Below are 17,230 nucleotides of genomic sequence, written 5' to 3' on the forward strand. Positions count from 1 at the left end.
TATAAATGTAGTTTGACTCTTCAGAAACACCCAACAGCTACAGTTGATCCAGAACACTACTGTGCTTTAAGCAGGAACAGGTCACTAGTTCTACATCATCTACTAGACCTTAAAGCAGTTGACTGGACTCAGGACACATCTGACAGGCCTGGAGAACAGAACCCCTAGAGGGGACACGTGGACACAGGGCAAGTAGAGCCCAGAGCTCAATCATGGTAAAGGAGTGTTTAGTCTTTATGCTCCGCACAACTGGAAGCAGCTTCCAAAGTTTAGACAAGAAATGCTCATGAACTCCATTATTTCAACAGCACTCCATATTAGCTTCACAATGCTCTTAAGTAATTTGTCTTAAATTCAATTAGGTTAACAATCTCAACTGTCCTACACTTTCAAAAAGCACATTGAATAGTTGTATAAATGATGTATAAAGCTACCTTGCCTATGAATCCTATAATTTCTTCAAAGTAGACCTTGTTTGTTTATGTGTCAGAATATTTTATTCTTGTAAACGTTCAGAGCAGGTCAGTTACCTTTAGACCACCCCGCTCTGAAACCACCTTAGGGTTAAATGAGGAAGCCAGACAAAACGTTTACTTTTGTGTGAGTTTTATTAGAACTGAAAGGGCAGGATGAAAGCGGAGCCTCATTTCTTGGTCTCCTCCTCCCTGGACAGGGTCTTAATGATCTCCTCCTTCTTGGCCTGCAGACGCTCCTCACGGCGCTTGCGAGCCTCCCTGGTCTTGGAACGGCGGGCCTCTGCCTGATCACTGAGGGAGAAACACACATTTGTTAAGTGCTACGCTACGAGGACAACCAACCTGCCTGCTAGATACTTAACCCAAACATTCCAGATACTGATCCCCAACATCACACCTACCTGGGGTCACTTTCAACCATGAAAACTTGGCACAGTAGCTATGACGACTACAGTAAATCAGCTAGAAGCTCCTTTGCAACCCCTAGGCATAAAACCCCCTCCAAACATCCTGCCATGCAATTGTGAGCTCACTAACCAACACGTACAAAAAATAAATTATACATTTACGATTTATAAAATAGGCAGTCAGTAATGTCTGGGAGTGAGTACTTCACAAGAACAGGAGCCCAAATACTTCACAAAGACCCACAACAGCAGGATATCTGTTCAGAGTGGACGAGCATAGACTCAGGACAACACCAGAACCAGCTCGTCTAGGGGACTGGGCCGCTACCATGAAAATGGGGACGGAACTTACGAGAGGAGCTTCTTGCGAGCGCGGTCGGCCTTCAGCTTGTGGATGTGCTCCATCAGGATGCGCTTGTTCTTGAAGACGTTTCCCTTGGCCCGGAGGTACAGGCTGTGGTACCTGGAGAGGACCGGACTGCTGTCAGTACACAACCACGATCACGGTGCAGGCAGTGCCCGCCCCCTTAACAGCTCACCCTCTTATTTAATAGTAATAGTAAAACAAAGGCTTGTTTTTCCCGTGGCTGAGTGTCCAGCATCAGGTGAGGGGCGGGGCCTTACATGTGCCTGTCGATCTTCTTGGACTCCCTGTAGCGACGCAGCAAACGGCGCAGGATCCTCATGCGGCGCATCCAGCAGAGTTTCTGAGGCATACGGGCGTTGGCCGTACCCTTCCTCTTACCTGCAGCAGCACGGGGCGGGGCCATTAGCACAACACCACCATAAACACACCAGGACCACACACACACCAGGACACCACACACACTCTGTTACGACAAACGGGCTGACTGAGGAAACAAATCCCCACATTTAACTCTTCTTAAAAGGCACAAAGACTTTTCTCCAAGCATGTGCAGTCTCACAGGCTCTTGTGCGTCAAGCAGGGTTCAGGAACACACACACAGCTACAAATGTGAAGGGATTTAGCAACTAACTTCACAGATTCTATTTGCCCTTACAGCTTACTATGTTAAATGTGAACTCCACTGGGATCACCTTCTGGTTGCTAACTCTCACACAAACACAGACAGACAGATGCACGCACCGATGCCCATGTGACGACCCTTGCGGCGTGCCAATGTGTTCTTGCGACAGCGGGCACGAGAGTGCACAGTGACAGGCTTCTTGATGATCAGACCATCCTTCACCAGCTTGCGGATCTGTTGACCTGGAAAACATACCAGAATTTTGTAGATTAACTAAAATGATATACATACATACATATAGTGGTAACTGGTCAAATCTCATTTAATTTTGGTCAAACCACAAAAGATATCATGGTACGCGAAGATAACTTACGCGAGTTGGCGTTGGCGATTTCATTGGTTTCGTTGGGATCCAGCCAGACCTTCTTTTTGCCACAGCGCAGGACGCTGGACGCCAGGCGCTTCTGGAGCCTGAGCATGCTGACAAACGCACACGCACAAACATTTCACAGCCGCTAACCCGATAGCCGACGTGCTCGATGACTTCGAGCTGTGATCAACTCGTGGCAGTTACTGCACCGATATTAGTTACCCAATATCAACGCGTATGAAGCGGGCCTACGCAGTTCAGGTGTTCTACGGGTAGTTTTCTATTAATACTCTTAACGTTATCTGGCCAAATGTCAAAAACAGAAACTCGCCAACAGTAACACAGCTAGCTGGCTACATTTCAACAAACTTCAACAAAAAAACCGTATGGTACATAGGATAACAAAATATTAGACTGTAATGTATTGTGAACACACACAGTGCGGGTTATGGACCGTTAAGCAGGCGCGGTGAAGGCCCACAACGGGCCGCGCAGCACACTCCAGCCCCCGGCTCTGAGGCCTGCACGGCCCACGGTCATTTCAACTATTACTACATTTGAAGACAAAAGTGAGAACTGTTTTGGATGCTTTTCATTTGCCCCTACTTGTAGTTGTTATGTTGGTCAAAAAACCCATGAGTTATCGTCGCGTTTTATAGCGAGTTTTAGCTATTTCGACAGAAGCAAGGCTCACGTTCTTACCTCATGGCTGCGGATCTGAGAGAGAAAGGAAAGAGCGGAAAGGCTGGTGGACCCTACCACTTTAAGGGTTGTGCGCACTCCGTAGCGCAGACGCCTAAACACGGACTTAGAAATAAACGGTTGCAGACATTTCAAAAGTTTATAGCGATTTCATTTTTTATATATAATTTTCATATTATGAAACCTTCGCACGTTCTTATATTACATTAAATCACACTATCATTCAATTGAAAACGCCAGCAACATTAAACCCCCGCATTCAGTGAAATGGTACATTCCTAAAATAATTGCTCAAGAAATGCACCATGGGAATTACACTAATGACCATTAGAAGGCGCTGTACCACATACATACGACAATACACTGCTCCAGTGTCACTTTTCTTCAATGATCATTAAGGTGCTGTTCTTGATTCTCACAGACGTGAGTAATCAGATTTCAAGCGTAAATATCCTAATTTACCTGTTACTGCCATCACTCATCTGTACATCTGAGTTAACAAACCATAATGTCCATAAAAGCCCAAATTGTTTAACCCTCATCTAACCGCTGCATTCTATGTTTATTTTCAGAGGTCACAGTTGTGTTTCACCTGACACTAGGAAAGAAATACAAATCTAAACAAATAAGGTTATAAACGATTAGTTTATTACATCAGTATTCTGTTAACATTTACAACCCTCTCATATAAAACAGCTGAAATGAAACGATTTACAAAAAGTCCTCATGATTGCTGATGAGCTTTATTCAGCAACAAATACACATTATTGTTAAAACATTCTGACAAACCACAGGAACATTAAAAAGCAACAGAAAACGACACATTGAAATACAAGAGGAGGAAAAGTACAGGGAGATCCTCTCCCTCTGTAGTTCGGTCTGGAGTCCGTGACTGCTGTGGGTCTCTAAAAGCCCTGCCCGATGTGAGTCTGTTGATGTTTTTTAAAGTTGCTAGAGTGACTGAAGCGTTTGCCACACAGACTGCAGCCGTAGGGTCTCTCGCCCGTGTGGTACCTCTGATGGATCTTCAGGTAGCCGGACTGACTGAACCGCTTACCACACACTGTGCACAAATACGGCTTCTCTCCTGTGTGCACACGCTTGTGCTTCTTGAAGTCCCCGGCGTGGCTGAAGCCCCGGCCACAGAGAGCGCAGCAGAAGCGCTTCTCCACGCGGTGGTGGCGGGCGTGGAGCCGGGGCGGGACCATGCCGAACCCGCCTCGTCTGTAGGCCAGACCGTTGGGTAGCTCTTCGCACCCCGGGCCCCGCCCGTCCAGAGCTGCGCTGATGTGGTTCAAGTCCTCGGCTGTCAGCCTCTCCAGAGGCCCGTTCAGGTCGAACTGCAGGAGCCCACAGGCCGGCTCCGAGACCTGATCAGGTTGCTCGCCAGCGGGCCTAAACGCTCTGGAGCCATAAGCTAAACCCTGTGGTACACATAACCCGTACTCATCAGGTTCTGCTTCTGTTTTGATCTCGTTAACAGTCAAAGGGGTTTGATTCATGGTTAAGACATTAACAGCTTCTGATTCTGGATCAAAATTTGCAGTCATATGGTTGTCAGTCTGTTTGGGGGATATAGATTTCTGGGAAATGAAGTCTGATGGTTGGCAGTGTTCAGGTACCATGACATGGTGCTCTGTTTCAGCTTTGAAACCAGATGCCGACCGTTGAGCCTTTGGCTCTACGTGGCCTGGATGAGGCTGACAGAACAGAGGTGGGCTGTGGTCAGGAGGACCACAGGCCGTGGGGCTCGTACTTGGTTCACTCTCTTCATCCACAAGATTCACACACTCGACACTGAGGAATCTGTCCGCGGCCAGCACTGCGTCTCCCTTCTCATCCGTGATGTCTCTTTGAGACAAATATTCAGGTTCGGTTATATTCGTCAGGCTATGGCTTGTACCGACAGCTTGGTCTGCTCCTGTACATGATTTTAAAAAGGCAGAGTTAGCAATTTATATACCACAAGCTCTTTTTGTTGTTGTTGTTGCTGCTGCTGTGGCCATTTTCAAATGTACACGTTGAGGAGGTTTTAATCATGCCTGAATTTGCACTCGTGTAAACACACCGAGGGTGAAACGATAACTTACTTGTCTTGTTCTCGGCGTTTCTGCCGCACTGCTCCTGGAGCTCCCGGAGTCTCCGCCGCAGTCTCTCGTTCTCCCTCTGCGTCCGGGCGCTCTTCTCCTGGTACTCCGACACCGTCTCCCTCACCGCCTCCAGCACCTCCTGCACGGCCACCGTGAGGAGCTTCGTCACGCGGGCGTTCAGACGCTCCACTTTCGACATGGCGACCGATAGTTCACAAAAGAGACCGTTAACTGCCACCGGCTGTCCGCCCAACGAGCCACCCGTCCCGACGTCGTGCTCGACCGCGTACGTTAGAGTTTTCCGAACAAGGCGGCTGGCGGGTAGCGGCTAGCTAACGTCCTTCGGCTACATTCACATCAAGTTGGCTAAGCGTTGCGCTGGATGTGGTCGATGAAACCAGATAGTTGGCTTTTAGAAAACATTACGGTGCAGGCTGTTTGCTGTCCTCGATCTAAGGTTCTTTATCTTCTAACAGGTGTAGTTTTGGCCTGATTATCTAGCTACAAAGCTCGCTAGCAAGTCTGATGTGCGTAGCCGGAGTCGACGACACCATCGGGGATTTTCAGATAACTGGCGAAATCCTTCGGCTCACGCCAACACACGTAGCGCGCCGCCCAGGGTTGCCAGATACCACGAACGGAGTTCCCTCTTAGACCAGACCAACAAGAAAATCCATTAAGAGAAAGTTGTGTTTTGTTCCAGCTATTAAACAAACTTGTTTTGTATCATCAGCTGGGCGAATAGCCTCCAAGTGTAGTAACTATAATATTTGGTGTTTGTGCACTTCATAGACACGCTGGGCACAGCGCATCCTGGATTGCTTTGAACATCAGCAGAGCCCAAAAGTACCCGATACATCTTTGAGAACTCAAGAACTTGTAATTAAATCTAAACTTTTTGTCCAATATAATAAGCCTACTGTACTATGCCAATGTCTCACATGACAAGTCAAGCCCATGGCCCTGTTAGGTTATTAGGACCACCGCTGTCATTCAAAACATCAGGCTTTTGTTGTTACTGCACTGCAGATGAACGCTGGATTGCATTTGGTCTTGGTTTCTCTTAAGGTTTCTTTAAGTCCTAGGGAGTTCTTCCTTGCCACCTTTGGTTTGCTCACTGGGTAAATGGCCTCACACATCTGCTTTGTGACGAATGCACAGAGCTATATGAACATGGCCTTTAAATTTCACTGTTTTATTTTGACTAGTGCGTCAGGTCAGTGATCTACAATTTTTCAGTGACTCCTCCTTACTGTGACCAGCTTCTGGCTTGTGTAACACACGAAGCACTGAAACTGCTGTATGTTAATCATGAACATCCTTCAGCAGCAGATTAGCTTAATGTGAAGGCATAGACGTTCTTTGTGAAGTATTAGAGCAACAAATGATCAATGTGTGTAAAAATTAATTTCTTCCATAAAATCCCTTGGAAACATGGGATTCTTAGCCAATATGGCAACAACGAAGCCCAGGAAATGGGAGCATCCCTAATCCCCTAGTAATTCTAGTGACACCATTTCATCCCAACCAACCCCCTCCCCCCCACTAAAATAAATATACACACACACCAGCATAAAGGTGATTTTTAGTCCAACGATTGTACATATGTTCTATAAGACATGTAACAAACAGTTTAAAAACAACAACAGGGAATGTGTTCATTCACTCTCATATGGTGGACCATATGAGACCGCGAAACAAGGAAAGATTGTCCTGACAAGAAAAACCTCACAGCAAATTCTCTCCACCAAAACATGCTTCTAAAACCTAAAATAAAGGCACCAAAATATACAAATGGCACAGACAAAAAGCAGAAATGTTCATAACAAATTTCAACGTATATTTAAAGTAGACATTTTGCATTTGTCCTCCTGTCCTTACTCAGTCTTCTCTATAAAGTGATAAGTACACTCGCCTGGAGATCCTTCTCGTCTCTCATGGCTCGCTCTCCAACGTCTCATCAAACAGAGTGAGCAGGTTCTTTGGCTCAAAGCTGTTCTTCTGGACGGCCTCGGGCTCAGTCTGGACCCAGCTGCGGCCAGCGCTGCTGCTCCGGCTGGAGGCCGGAGAGTCTGACGGGACCGTTGGGACCAGGCAGCGGCCCGAGAGGTGGGGCTCGCGCCCAGAGCCAGTCGGGGAGCTGCAGGGAATGGGGCTCAGCCTGAGGCTGTGTGAGGGCGAGTGTGTGTGTGAGGGCGAGTGTGTGTGTGAGAGCTGGGTGGAGCGTTGGCCAGAGTAGGACCGCAAGAGGCTGTGGGGCAGTGTTTGTGTGGGGCTGTGGGGCAGTGTTTGTGTGGGGCTGGCGTTAGTCATGGCACTGGAGTTCGGCAAAGGAGTAGAGGTGGTTCCCACTGACAACCTGGCCTGGATTCTGTTTGGTAGGTACAGACATCATTTAGAGAACATGAAGAAGAAAAAAAATCAGGAAATGTCATTATATTCACATATCAAACATGATACAGACATACACATAGATATTCACACAACCTGTACAATACTGTTTGTATTTTTAAAAACTCATAAGAACAATCTAAAATGGTCAGTATTTTTGGAGTCCGCCACAGACACGAACACCCAGAGGTTGGGTGAGCGTGCGTGCTGTGTGTGTACCTCTGTGTGTACCTGTGTGTGTGTACCTGTGTGAGAAGGTGGGCGAGCGTTCGAGGCCCTGGACGTCCGGCAGTAGCAGGGCGTTGCCTGTGTGTGTGTACCTGTGTGTGTGTGTACCTGTGTGAGAAGGTGGGCGAGCGTTCGAGGCCCTGGACGTCAGGCAGTAGCAGGGCGTTGCCTGTGGGGCTGTCTGTTTCTGAGAGCACACTGCTGTGCTGCAGGGCGCTGAGGTCACCCTCTCTCTCCCAGCTCTCCCTGGGGGGCGTGCAGGGGGCAGGTGGGGGGCAGTGGGGCAGGAAGGGCAGCTTCAGGGACGACAGGAAGCTCCAGCCTGCGGCCAGGACACGCTGAGCGGACAGAGAAAGAGAACGCATCCTGAATATTACAAACACAGGCCACTACACCCCCACCCTCACCCCTACCTTCACCCCAACCTCTACAGTCCCCCACACCCTGGGCAGTGTTTACCTGGCCAAAGCCACGTATGGCGAGCCAGCTCTCGTGGAGCTGGAGTGAGAGGCGGCGTCTCCAGCGTCGTGTGCGCAGGGAGGGCAGTGCCAGCAGCTGCGCGGCTGTAGATCGGGCTGAGGGCTCTGGAGCCAGCATCAGTCTCAGCACACTCTGCAGCTCTGGGGACAAGGCTAACACACAGCAGACACACACACACACACATGTAAGGCTCCATACTCCTCCCACCGCCCCGTTCACACGTGGCAAGCCTCAACGTAGAGACAAAACATTTCATGCTTGTGTTGATGAGACAAATGTCCTCATAATAAGATGGCCGGTTATTATGTAGTGTCTGAATTTTAGCATTTAGATAGACATATTGACACTACATGGGAAGACACAGCTACCATGACTGAAACATGTGACTGAAACAGATCAGACACTTTACAGACATGGAAGCCCTCAGTGTTCCAGTCAAAACAAGAGCATGACAAGCAAGACCCAGACAGCGTGAGGAAGAAACCTTGAGAGGAGCCAAGACTCAAAGCCCGTCCTCTTCCGGATGACGAATACTGTAGATATATGATTACAGATGATTTGAGAGCAGCACTGTGATGGCCAAGTACCATTAGTGAACTCAGACGGCAGGTGACCCTGTCTGAGCTGCTGCCAGCCCTCTCCTCCTTTAGGCACTTCCATATTACACGCCAACTCCAGGATGGACACACCCAAGCTATGAGACATTGGACATTATTGGACACTACGACTCATTATGCAAATATATGACTGAATTAATTATGAGTTATTTGAGAAAGCCCCCATACAAATGGAGCTCCACCCACCTGAAGATGTCTGCAGCAGTGCCGTATTCCCCTCGGAGCAGTTCGGGAGCCATGTATCGTGGGTCGCCCTCCTGTGCCTCCTCCTTCTTTTGCCCCGCCCCTCCATCTTGCTCTGCTCCACCCGCTGCCTCGCCTCCAGGCAGCTCAAACAGCAGGCCAAAGTCGCCCAGTTTGAGGCGTCCAGAGTGTGTGAGGAAGACGTTTGCTGGTTTGAGGTCGAGATGGGCGAAGCCCTGAGAGTGGAGGTGGTGCAGAGCTGACAGCAGGTCACACAGGTAATCCCACGCACAAGGCTCACCTGAACAACGCCAAGAAGCACAACCCAATTACAGCAGCAGCAACTACACGAAAAAGAAAAACTCAATTCCAACAAAGAAATGCCAAATCTATTAAAAAAACCTGGATAAATCAGCAAGTCTTGTTAAAACAAATAAAATGCACATTGAGTAACTGCAGAAGTATTCAGGTTTACAGCCAGTATGTCCGATCCAGATTAGTGTCTTTAACTTCTAGAGGAATCTGTATGTACTGCGCGATACATGCTAGAAGTCATAACGGCGCCTACTGCAGTGTAATATTGCGCATTACAGTTCAGTGGCATATTTACTAAAGGCAAACAAAAAGAACAGCAATATTGTCAATACATTATCTGACCTGTGTTACAAGTACTGACCTACAAATATTCTGCACCTGTCTAGTAACAGTTGGGCAGGTCAGAGATCACACCTACCAAACAGGACAAAAGGGCCTAGCCTCCTTCTAGGTGGCAATTGTACCATCACACCCCTCAACTCAACCAGCACGCCCCTCAACTCAACCAGCATGCCCCTCAACTCAACCAGCACGCCCCTCAACTCAACCAGCACGCCCCTCAACTCAACCAGCACGCCCCTCAACTCAACCAGCACGCCCCTCAACTGCCACCATGCCTACTATGGGAGCAGAGAGAGCGTGTGTGTGCTTGTGTGTTCACCTCACCAGGGCTGCAGGACTGCGCCTCGGCGTGGAGCAGCAGGCTGGTACAGCAGAGCTCTGTCTGGATGTAGAGGCGCTCTCCCTCCTCCCAGGCCGCCGTAAAACCCAGGACGTGTGGGTGGGGCCGCAGGCGCTCATGGTTGCGGGCCTCCCTGATGCTCCGCCCTCGCTCCACCTCGCCACGGAAACGCTGCACCGAACACTTCACCGCATAGAGCCGGCCATCCAGCAGGCTCCGCACCTGACCAGAAACAAACAAACAAATGGGTGTTTACAGTTGTGTTTTACAGTTTCAACCAGCAGCTCACATTTTCCCTCCATCCCAGCTCCAGTCTATATCTGCACCAGGTAGTCAGGATTCCTAACTGGCTTGATTCAGGTCTGTTTGAAGCTGGTATGAAGCGAAATCATGGACCATCCAGCAAGCCCAGAGGGGCCCGTCCTTAATGAGCAGGCAAACCCCACCTTGTACACCTCCCCGAAGGACCCCCTGCCGATGAGGCCCAGGTTGACGAAGCACTGGCTGAAGAAGGACTGTGGGCGAGTAGGGTCGTAGAGGGAGCGTGTGGGCGGGGTCCGGAGCAGGCCTCGTGACAGCGGAGTCCAGGGGGCGCGGCGTGGCGGGAACACGCGGCTGAGAGGTGGGCAGCCCTTGGACGGCGGCCGCGGAGGCAGGGAGCGCGAGAGCGGCCGGGTCGGCGAGGCAGACGGTGACGATGCCGAGGAAGAGAAGGCCAGACGGCGCTTCTTCAGAGAGAAGGACTGTTCAGCGTGTGAGAAGTGCACCGGCAGGGGGCGGGGCGTGCTGAACACCCTGGTTTCCTGGGCGGACATGAAGGCGATGTTTAGCTCCTTAAGAAAATCTGATGCAAGATCTGAAAGAACAAAATAATATTTAGTTGGGGAGTGAAGACTATATGAAAGTTATCACATGTTTGTAGGTAGAAAACAAAAGAAAAATATGAATGACCGGCTCTGGAAGAGAAGATGACAGCTGCCGTCGAAAGGTTGGGGGCGGGGTCTACTCGAGGTCACCATGCCCAGACCTACAGTGTAAACAGGCCACATTCACCCGTCAATAGTATATTAGCCTCGTCAACACATTCAAACGTGTAATAAACTCTTGAGTTTCCAAGTCCAAAGTCTACTGGAGGTAATATTCTTCGCTAACTTCAGGCAACCGATCCGAAAACAGTCGCAGGAGTGGAACATTTCGCTAGACTATAACAGCCAAGTCTCTAAAGGCAGGTCAGAACCAAACGTGTCCCGCTGGACCAACCCGAGTCAGAGCAGACGTGGAGGTGGCTCGTTAGCACGGCTGCTAACAGCCTCTCTGGAGACCAGTTAGCGAACATACATAAACACTCACGACTCAAACTCTACCTGCGGACTTTAAAACGTGCACAATCCGTGTATCCGGTGAGTTACTGGCGGGCGTTACGTGGACGTCGGGTCGGTTTGACAGCCATTAAAGCAGCACGCGCCTTCCACACGCTCGCGCCGCGAAACGTTTCAAAAAGGCTCCGCCACGCGCCAATACGGACGGCGACGCGTCGACCAGTGGCCCGGTGCATTGTGGGAGTGCGGCGGTGAATGGCGCGGCGGAGCTTCAGACATGGTAACGTTCATCCGTAGCGCGTGCGCTTACATGGCTGGACGTAGTCGCTCCAGTACGGTCGGACTGTTTTCGCGCTTGAACGTGTAATTTACACTATTACTGTTTCCCCACAAGTTGTTAGTCCGTACGGTTAAATGTATAGAACGGAAACCGGTTTACTGATCACTGAATAGAGTCAGCTAGCTAGTTAGCATAGCCGGCTAGCTACTAATTAGCGATGTGGCTACCTGGCTATGCTGAGGGCTGGGTTGGGTTGGGTTAGCCAGCTAGCTAACGTATCTGATACCGGTTCTGTTCTGACACCGTACAGGTTGAGCTCGCCGTCCTGGTCCGTATGTAGTGATGTTTTATGTAGGAGTTAGACCCCAGCGCTGCTGGACTAAAGCTAGTGCCAGAGGCGGAGAGCTAACATGGGGTCTGTTTACTGGAAGTTGCCTCTTCACACTGACCTGAGGTCAGTTTCTATTTCGGGTAGAATAAATCAATCAGTCGGTCCTGTTGTGCAGTATAGCAGTGTGTTAGATCTAATAACACCACGAAATCCTTTACCGGCAGGAGTAGCTGCCTGTTCTCAGGATGGGCGGTGATGTTTTGTGTAATCTCGTTATTAACTGCTCTGAAAAGTCGTTTTGTGGGTGTTGTATCTGGCCTGAGCTGATGAAAATAGCTTGTCCAGGACTCTGCTGACCTTTCCTGCTACAGCCGCACAGTTCTGTTGGTCATGCCAACGGATCAAAGAATAACTTAGAATTTGAGCCTTGAAGCAAAAGTAAGTTAATGTGTTGATACTGTTAGGCAAAAATCAACCATAATGTAAAAAAAAAAAAAATTAAACCCCCCTTGTCTCTGCATCTAGAACTTTTTTACTACATTAAACTCTTGTGGTTAATCCACACCAATGTGGTTAATATTATTGTGTAATATCAAGCAAAATGATGTACACTTAGGTTTGTTGTATTTCAAAGACTAGCATGCTGGCAGTAAACAGCTGTATTGTCCATGTCAGTGTCTCATTACAGTGTAGAGAAATCAGCTTTACACAGCAGGGCTGTAGTCATGTACACTACACCCGGGGGTGGCGGCAGCGTCATGGTTTCCTTGTTGGTTTGTTTTTGGACTCTTCATGGTTGTTCCTGAGGTTGTGCTCAGAGTCTTGGTCTGTATTCCGCTTTCACCTGCATGAGCTGTCTGCTGTGCTGCTGCTAATGTGCTTGATTTGTTTGTTTATTTACTTTGTTTGTGTGTGGGCTTTAATCTCCAGGACGTGTTTTTAATGATTCGGCGTCACAAGACGACAATCTTCACTGACGCTAAAGAGTCCACCAGCGTGTATGAGTTGAAGCGCATCGTGGAGGGTATTCTGAAGAGACCTCCTGAACACCAGAGGCTTTATAAGGTAGGCTGCCTCTGATCAGACACGTGAACTAGTCACGAGATCCCATCACCGAGCTCTGTATATGTCACTGTCACAGTGAGTGAATTCTGCTTCAGAACTCCAACCACTCGACATCTGTGACTGTCCGGACCAACTGTGTCCCATGAGAAGACGATGGCCTTGGTGTGGTCATGGGGAAGCCATGGCTGCTGCTCCCAGGACACTCTTGGCATGTGTTGCATTTGTCCTTGTGTGACGCTCGTGCGTAAGCATGCTTATCTGTGCAGCAGTGTAAAGGGGGCCGATCTCACACACAGCACACACGTGCAGAACACGCGTATCCACTGCCTGGTCGCCTAGATACCACATGCGACTACCTTGACATTTTTTGTTGTTGTTGGAAGACACAGGCTCAGTATTCAGTGAGTGTTTTGTAACCCTGGACACAGCCGTGTGCTTCTGGTTAAATAGATTTCTGTGAAGAGATGTGTTGCAACTGACCAGCCAAACGGGCAGCATTCGCTTTTGTGACCAAGGCGACACTTGGGCCTTTGTACTTGGAAATCAGAATAAAGAAGTGAGAGTTGTACTGTTAACACTGTTAGCACTCGCGTCACTAGAGTTCACTTCCTTCCCACAGCAGATGACCGTGTGGTGTCCATTTCAATAAGATCCTCGTATTACTGGAGCAGGGTTCTGGATATTACCCGGACATTAATGGAGCCACTGTGAGATAAAACTGGATCAGCCAGGGACCTGCATGATGTCAAACTTAGAGATGGAGGAGAACGAATAACTTCTACTGCTAATAGTCATTACCTTTAAAACTGCTGAGGGATTGTTTGGTGGGTTGGTTCATGCTGATGTTATGGGATTGTCATCCCTGCCAATACCAGCCTGAACCTGTGCGCCCCATCCTTTCTGGTTTACTGTTCTGCATAGTTCAGTTCATGCCTGAGTTTCACCTCCTTCAGCCAATTGAGGGGTTTTTTTTTTTTTGCGACGTCACTGATCAGCAGGAGACAGTGTGTGAGATGGTGGGTGGAGCTAGATTCTAGGAGCAGGGTTGGTGACCGCTGGCTCGGACACCCGCAGTTTGTGTAGTGGAGTGTTCCGCCTGGCTAGGAACGTAAACACGCTAAACCCTAGCAGGTGCTTCTTATCCCCTGTAGAAAGAGCTGTGTGCTAATGGCCAGGGCTAGTCTGACGTGTGTGTGTGTGTGTGTGTGTGTGTGTGTGTGTGTGTGTGTGTGTGTGTGTGTGTGTGTGTGTGTGTGTGTGTGTGTGTGTGTGTGTGTGTGTGTGTGTGCGCGTGTGTGTGCGCGTGCGTACGTGTACACATTCAGGATGACCAGCTGCTAGAGGACAGTAAAACACTGGGTGACTGTGGCTTCACCAACCAGACGGCCAGACCGCAGGCTCCTGCTACTGTAGGACTGGCCTTGCGCACCAACGGTATGTCCAGCACAGCCCATCACCATCAGTGGAATGTGAAGTTAGTAAGAACTGAAAATTAAGAAAAACAATTAAAAAATTAAACTAAAAGTTTCTGCCCCCTTGTGACCTGTGTGACCAGTACACTCAATTGGCCCCTAGAGCCCGGAGTGTGCCGGGATCTAGCTGAGATGCGATCACCTCTGAATCAATATTATTAAAGCGCAAGCATAAAAATAAATGCATTTTGTGCATGTTGGTCAGAACACGGGGCCTACTGTTTATTTTTTTTGCACGGCCTCTCTAATGTCTGTCTCTAGGCCTGAGTACAGGTTTGTCTGGAGATTTTCACAGACCTTAAAAAATAACCAGCTGGAAAAATGGAACCAGCTACACAAATGTGCCACAGTACAAACCCTAGAGTAGAAGGTGGAGAATAAGTTATCCACTCATAGATTACAATTCTAGGTCAGTGTGATACTGACATACAGGACATAAAGACTGAAGCTAATAATGTGTTATTGGGAGTCTTGTGTAATAAATCCTGTTAAATTCTGTCAAATTCTCCCCTCCTCCTCACCCCTCCCCATCCCAGATGATGCGTTCGAGCTGTTGCACATGGAGCCTTTCTCCAACCCTCCAGAGCTCCCTGATGTCATGAAGCCCCAGGACTCTGGCAGCACAGCCAATGAGCAGTCTGTGCAGTAAGCGTGGGCGGAGAGCGTGTTGGCGGCGGTGGGGCAGCAGCAGGGTGGAGGATGGAGCACTCTGGTGGAGGAAGGGGTACGGGGTGGGGGACACACCTAGACTGGTGCTTAAGGAACCAAACTGGGCAAACTGGTGGTCACCTGCAGTTGAGCTGAACTCCCACTATGCTGCATGTCCAGAGAAACCTCCATGACCCAGTCACCCCCACCTCACTCCCAGGTTACACCGACTGTCGCTCTGCAGTCCCGCCGGCGTCCCGCTGTCCTCCTCTGGGACTGACCTCGTGCTGAACTCACCGTCGAGCTCATTTTCTTTATGTCTGTCAACTTTGTCCAGAGTGTAGCCGCATGTCTCAACGACGGCTTCTATTATTTCTGTTATTAGCTTATCGGGGGTGGGGATGACCAAGAAAGATCGGTTGACTGTAATGTTTTGTTGGGTCTCACATGGGTGTCTCACATGGGCGGAGCCTGTGGAGAGCTGTCTCCATAGACTCAGCCTCGTGTTGGTCTCCTTCATGCCTCAACCTCACCCCTAACCTGATCAGTGCTGCATTATTTCAGTTATCTTTATTAGGATTTAAGCATTTAAGAAACAACCATTTTAGCGAGTTATATTAAATAATTTTACATTATTTGTGGGTATTTTATTATTTGTAGTGTGTGTCTGGGTATAGCTGTTAACTGTACCTCATAATATGGTTTTAGACCACATACTCCCACAAAGAGTCTGTTTGGTTATTTCATCTTAATGTCATGTTACTCAACATTATTATTATATTAATATATATTATAATAGTGCCCAGTTTAACAGGTCAGACGGCTGTCCCCACCGTCCCAGGCCTGGTGTCTTAATAGGCCAGACGGCTATCCCCACCGTCCTTGGACAGGTGGGGTTCCGTTTGTCTGGTGCGTCAGGACTGAACAGCAGATCTTCAGACTCACTCAGCCATCCGAACAGCGACCACGCTGAGTGCTCGGCACCTTCAGATACAGCTTCCCACAGCTTTCCTGCCATGTACCATAGCCCCTCCCCCAGAGAACACCGGGATGGGAAGGAAGAGGCTAAATATGAATATGTATTAGATAAGCATTTGGAGGAAGAGCTTATTTAATATGCATGAGCTGAAGACAAGCATGCAAATTACACATGCACGAATCATAAGAAAGCTTTGCTCTTTTAACATATTTAAGGTTTTAAGGCTTTTTTCCCTTCCATAAAATGCATATATTACACTTCAGTCTCTCATCAGCCTTGGACTGCTCACTTTTGTAGATACATATGAAATAAAGCCTCATATATCAAATAAACATGGGGTAAGACGGTTAAAACAGGAAACTAATTTTATTAAGCTGTTTCACCTTCACTGGGGTCTTGCCTCTATACATACACAGAGTGGACACTTCATTAGAGACTTCAACCTCTTCACGAATGGAGTGTGTGTGGAAATTGAACACATGATCCTGGAGTGCAGTGTAAAAGCAGTTGAGCATGTTTTGTGTGGACCAGTTTCAGTGTGAATTCACATTTGGATGGAAAATCGAGTGATCTGATTTTGAATGAGGCATGGTCACCAATGCTAGATTAGCTGTGGCCAGTATCCAGTATTTCAAAAACTGAGAATGGTGCGATTCGGAAAAAGATCCAGCGAAGAAGGATGTTATGAATGATGGGTCAGAGGAAGATGCTGGTGCTCTGATTAATGCGTCAAAGTGCACAGATCCTCTACAGCTGGGTTGTAAACGCAGACATTAGGTTCAGCATCACTGTTGTCTAACCAATGTAATGGGCCAAAGAGCCCAAATCCTGGAGGCCATCGCCCAGCCAGACAACTGGATGGATTTGGTCTTTCCTGTTCAATGTTAGTAGTTCAGCCTGGTGGAGTTTTCCTTGCCTGTCCTTCATAGTCCCCACATCTTACAGAGCATGTCTGGGATGAGGACGGGCAGGCTGTTCAGAGCATGTCTGGGATGAGGACGGGCAGGCTGTTCAGAGCATGTCTGGGATGAGGACGGACAGGCTGTTCAGAGCATGTCTGGGATGAGGACGGGCAGGCTGTTCAGAGCATGTCTGGGATGAGGACGGGCAGGCTGTTCAGAGCATGTCTGGGATGAGGACGGACAGGCTGTTCAGAGCATGTCTGGGATGAGGACGGGCAGGCTGTTCAGAGCATGTCTGGGATGA

At 48.7% G+C, this 17,230-nt stretch overlaps 4 protein-coding genes across 7 annotated transcripts; 1 reads left to right on the forward strand and 3 right to left on the reverse strand.

The window, feature by feature from the left end:
• Window positions 1-589: 589 nt before the first annotated feature.
• Window positions 590-3,047, reverse strand: rpl19 (ribosomal protein L19). Its single transcript, XM_077000926.1, has 6 exons — window positions 2,945-3,047; window positions 2,246-2,352; window positions 1,992-2,114; window positions 1,508-1,628; window positions 1,236-1,346; window positions 590-767 (listed from the first exon to the last, which is right to left on the reverse strand). Exons 1-6 carry the CDS (start codon window positions 2,947-2,949, stop codon window positions 644-646), a joined length of 591 nt encoding a protein of 196 aa, XP_076857041.1. The 5' UTR covers window positions 2,950-3,047; the 3' UTR covers window positions 590-643.
• A 523-nt stretch (window positions 3,048-3,570) lies between these two features.
• Window positions 3,571-6,477, reverse strand: LOC143510988 (uncharacterized). Its single transcript, XM_077000936.1, has 2 exons — window positions 5,035-6,477; window positions 3,571-4,865 (listed from the first exon to the last, which is right to left on the reverse strand). The coding sequence occupies exons 1-2, from the start codon at window positions 5,231-5,233 to the stop codon at window positions 3,850-3,852; spliced, it is 1,215 nt and encodes a 404-aa protein (XP_076857051.1). The 5' UTR covers window positions 5,234-6,477; the 3' UTR covers window positions 3,571-3,849.
• A 125-nt stretch (window positions 6,478-6,602) lies between these two features.
• On the reverse strand, window positions 6,603-11,967 carry pkmyt1 (protein kinase, membrane associated tyrosine/threonine 1). Of its 3 annotated transcripts, none has more exons than XM_077000928.1 (9): window positions 11,757-11,967; window positions 10,882-10,957; window positions 10,377-10,786; window positions 9,910-10,152; window positions 8,937-9,229; window positions 8,721-8,827; window positions 8,113-8,285; window positions 7,762-7,991; window positions 6,603-7,405 (listed from the first exon to the last, which is right to left on the reverse strand). In XM_077000928.1, exons 3-9 carry the CDS (start codon window positions 10,743-10,745, stop codon window positions 6,970-6,972), a joined length of 1,851 nt encoding a protein of 616 aa, XP_076857043.1. In that variant the 5' UTR covers window positions 10,746-10,786; window positions 10,882-10,957; window positions 11,757-11,967; the 3' UTR covers window positions 6,603-6,969. The 3 variants fall into 3 exon arrangements, with proteins under 3 accessions (XP_076857043.1, XP_076857042.1, XP_076857044.1); XM_077000927.1 differs by lacking the exon at window positions 11,757-11,967 and adding an exon at window positions 11,295-11,433; XM_077000929.1 differs by lacking the exons at window positions 10,882-10,957; window positions 11,757-11,967 and having other exon boundaries at window positions 8,618-8,827; window positions 10,377-10,513.
• Window positions 11,427-15,680, forward strand: LOC143510989 (elongin-B-like). 2 transcript variants are annotated; one of them, XM_077000937.1, is made up of 4 exons: window positions 11,427-11,529; window positions 12,791-12,925; window positions 14,251-14,359; window positions 14,934-15,680. In XM_077000937.1, the coding sequence occupies exons 1-4, from the start codon at window positions 11,527-11,529 to the stop codon at window positions 15,044-15,046; spliced, it is 360 nt and encodes a 119-aa protein (XP_076857052.1). In that variant the 5' UTR covers window positions 11,427-11,526; the 3' UTR covers window positions 15,047-15,680. The 2 variants fall into 2 exon arrangements, with proteins under 2 accessions (XP_076857052.1, XP_076857053.1); XM_077000938.1 differs by lacking the exon at window positions 11,427-11,529 and adding an exon at window positions 11,590-11,612.
• The last annotated feature ends 1,550 nt before the right edge of the window (window positions 15,681-17,230 follow it).

Source organism: Brachyhypopomus gauderio, chromosome 3, assembly GCF_052324685.1.
Source record: "Brachyhypopomus gauderio isolate BG-103 chromosome 3, BGAUD_0.2, whole genome shotgun sequence".
Taxonomy (NCBI): Eukaryota; Metazoa; Chordata; class Actinopteri; order Gymnotiformes; family Hypopomidae; genus Brachyhypopomus; species Brachyhypopomus gauderio.

Excerpts from the sequence above, each read along its gene's own strand:
- rpl19 (XM_077000926.1), bottom strand. Across the intron at positions 1,629-1,991 it reads GGGTCGTCACATGGGCATCG|GTAAGAGGAAGGGTACGGCC; the intron begins GTGCGTGCATCT and ends GTGCTGCTGCAG. Across the intron at positions 1,347-1,507 it reads AAGAAGATCGACAGGCACAT|GTACCACAGCCTGTACCTCC; the intron begins GTAAGGCCCCGC and ends GGTCCTCTCCAG.
- LOC143510988 (XM_077000936.1), bottom strand. The coding sequence starts at position 5,233 with ATGTCGAAAGTGGAGCGTCTGAACGCCCGCGTGACGAAGCTCCTCACG. Across the intron at positions 4,866-5,034 it reads AAACGCCGAGAACAAGACAA|GAGCAGACCAAGCTGTCGGT; the intron begins GTAAGTTATCGT and ends AATCATGTACAG.
- pkmyt1 (XM_077000928.1), bottom strand. The coding sequence starts at position 10,745 with ATGTCCGCCCAGGAAACCAGGGTGTTCAGCACGCCCCGCCCCCTGCCG. Across the intron at positions 9,230-9,909 it reads AGTCCTGCAGCCCTGGTGAG|CCTTGTGCGTGGGATTACCT; the intron begins GTGAACACACAA and ends TGTTCAGGTGAG. Across the intron at positions 8,286-8,720 it reads GCCGTCTGAGTTCACTAATG|CCTTGTCCCCAGAGCTGCAG; the intron begins GTACTTGGCCAT and ends GCTGTGTGTTAG.
- LOC143510989 (XM_077000937.1), top strand. Across the intron at positions 12,926-14,250 it reads AACACCAGAGGCTTTATAAG|GATGACCAGCTGCTAGAGGA; the intron begins GTAGGCTGCCTC and ends GTACACATTCAG. Across the intron at positions 14,360-14,933 it reads ACTGGCCTTGCGCACCAACG|ATGATGCGTTCGAGCTGTTG; the intron begins GTATGTCCAGCA and ends TCCCCATCCCAG.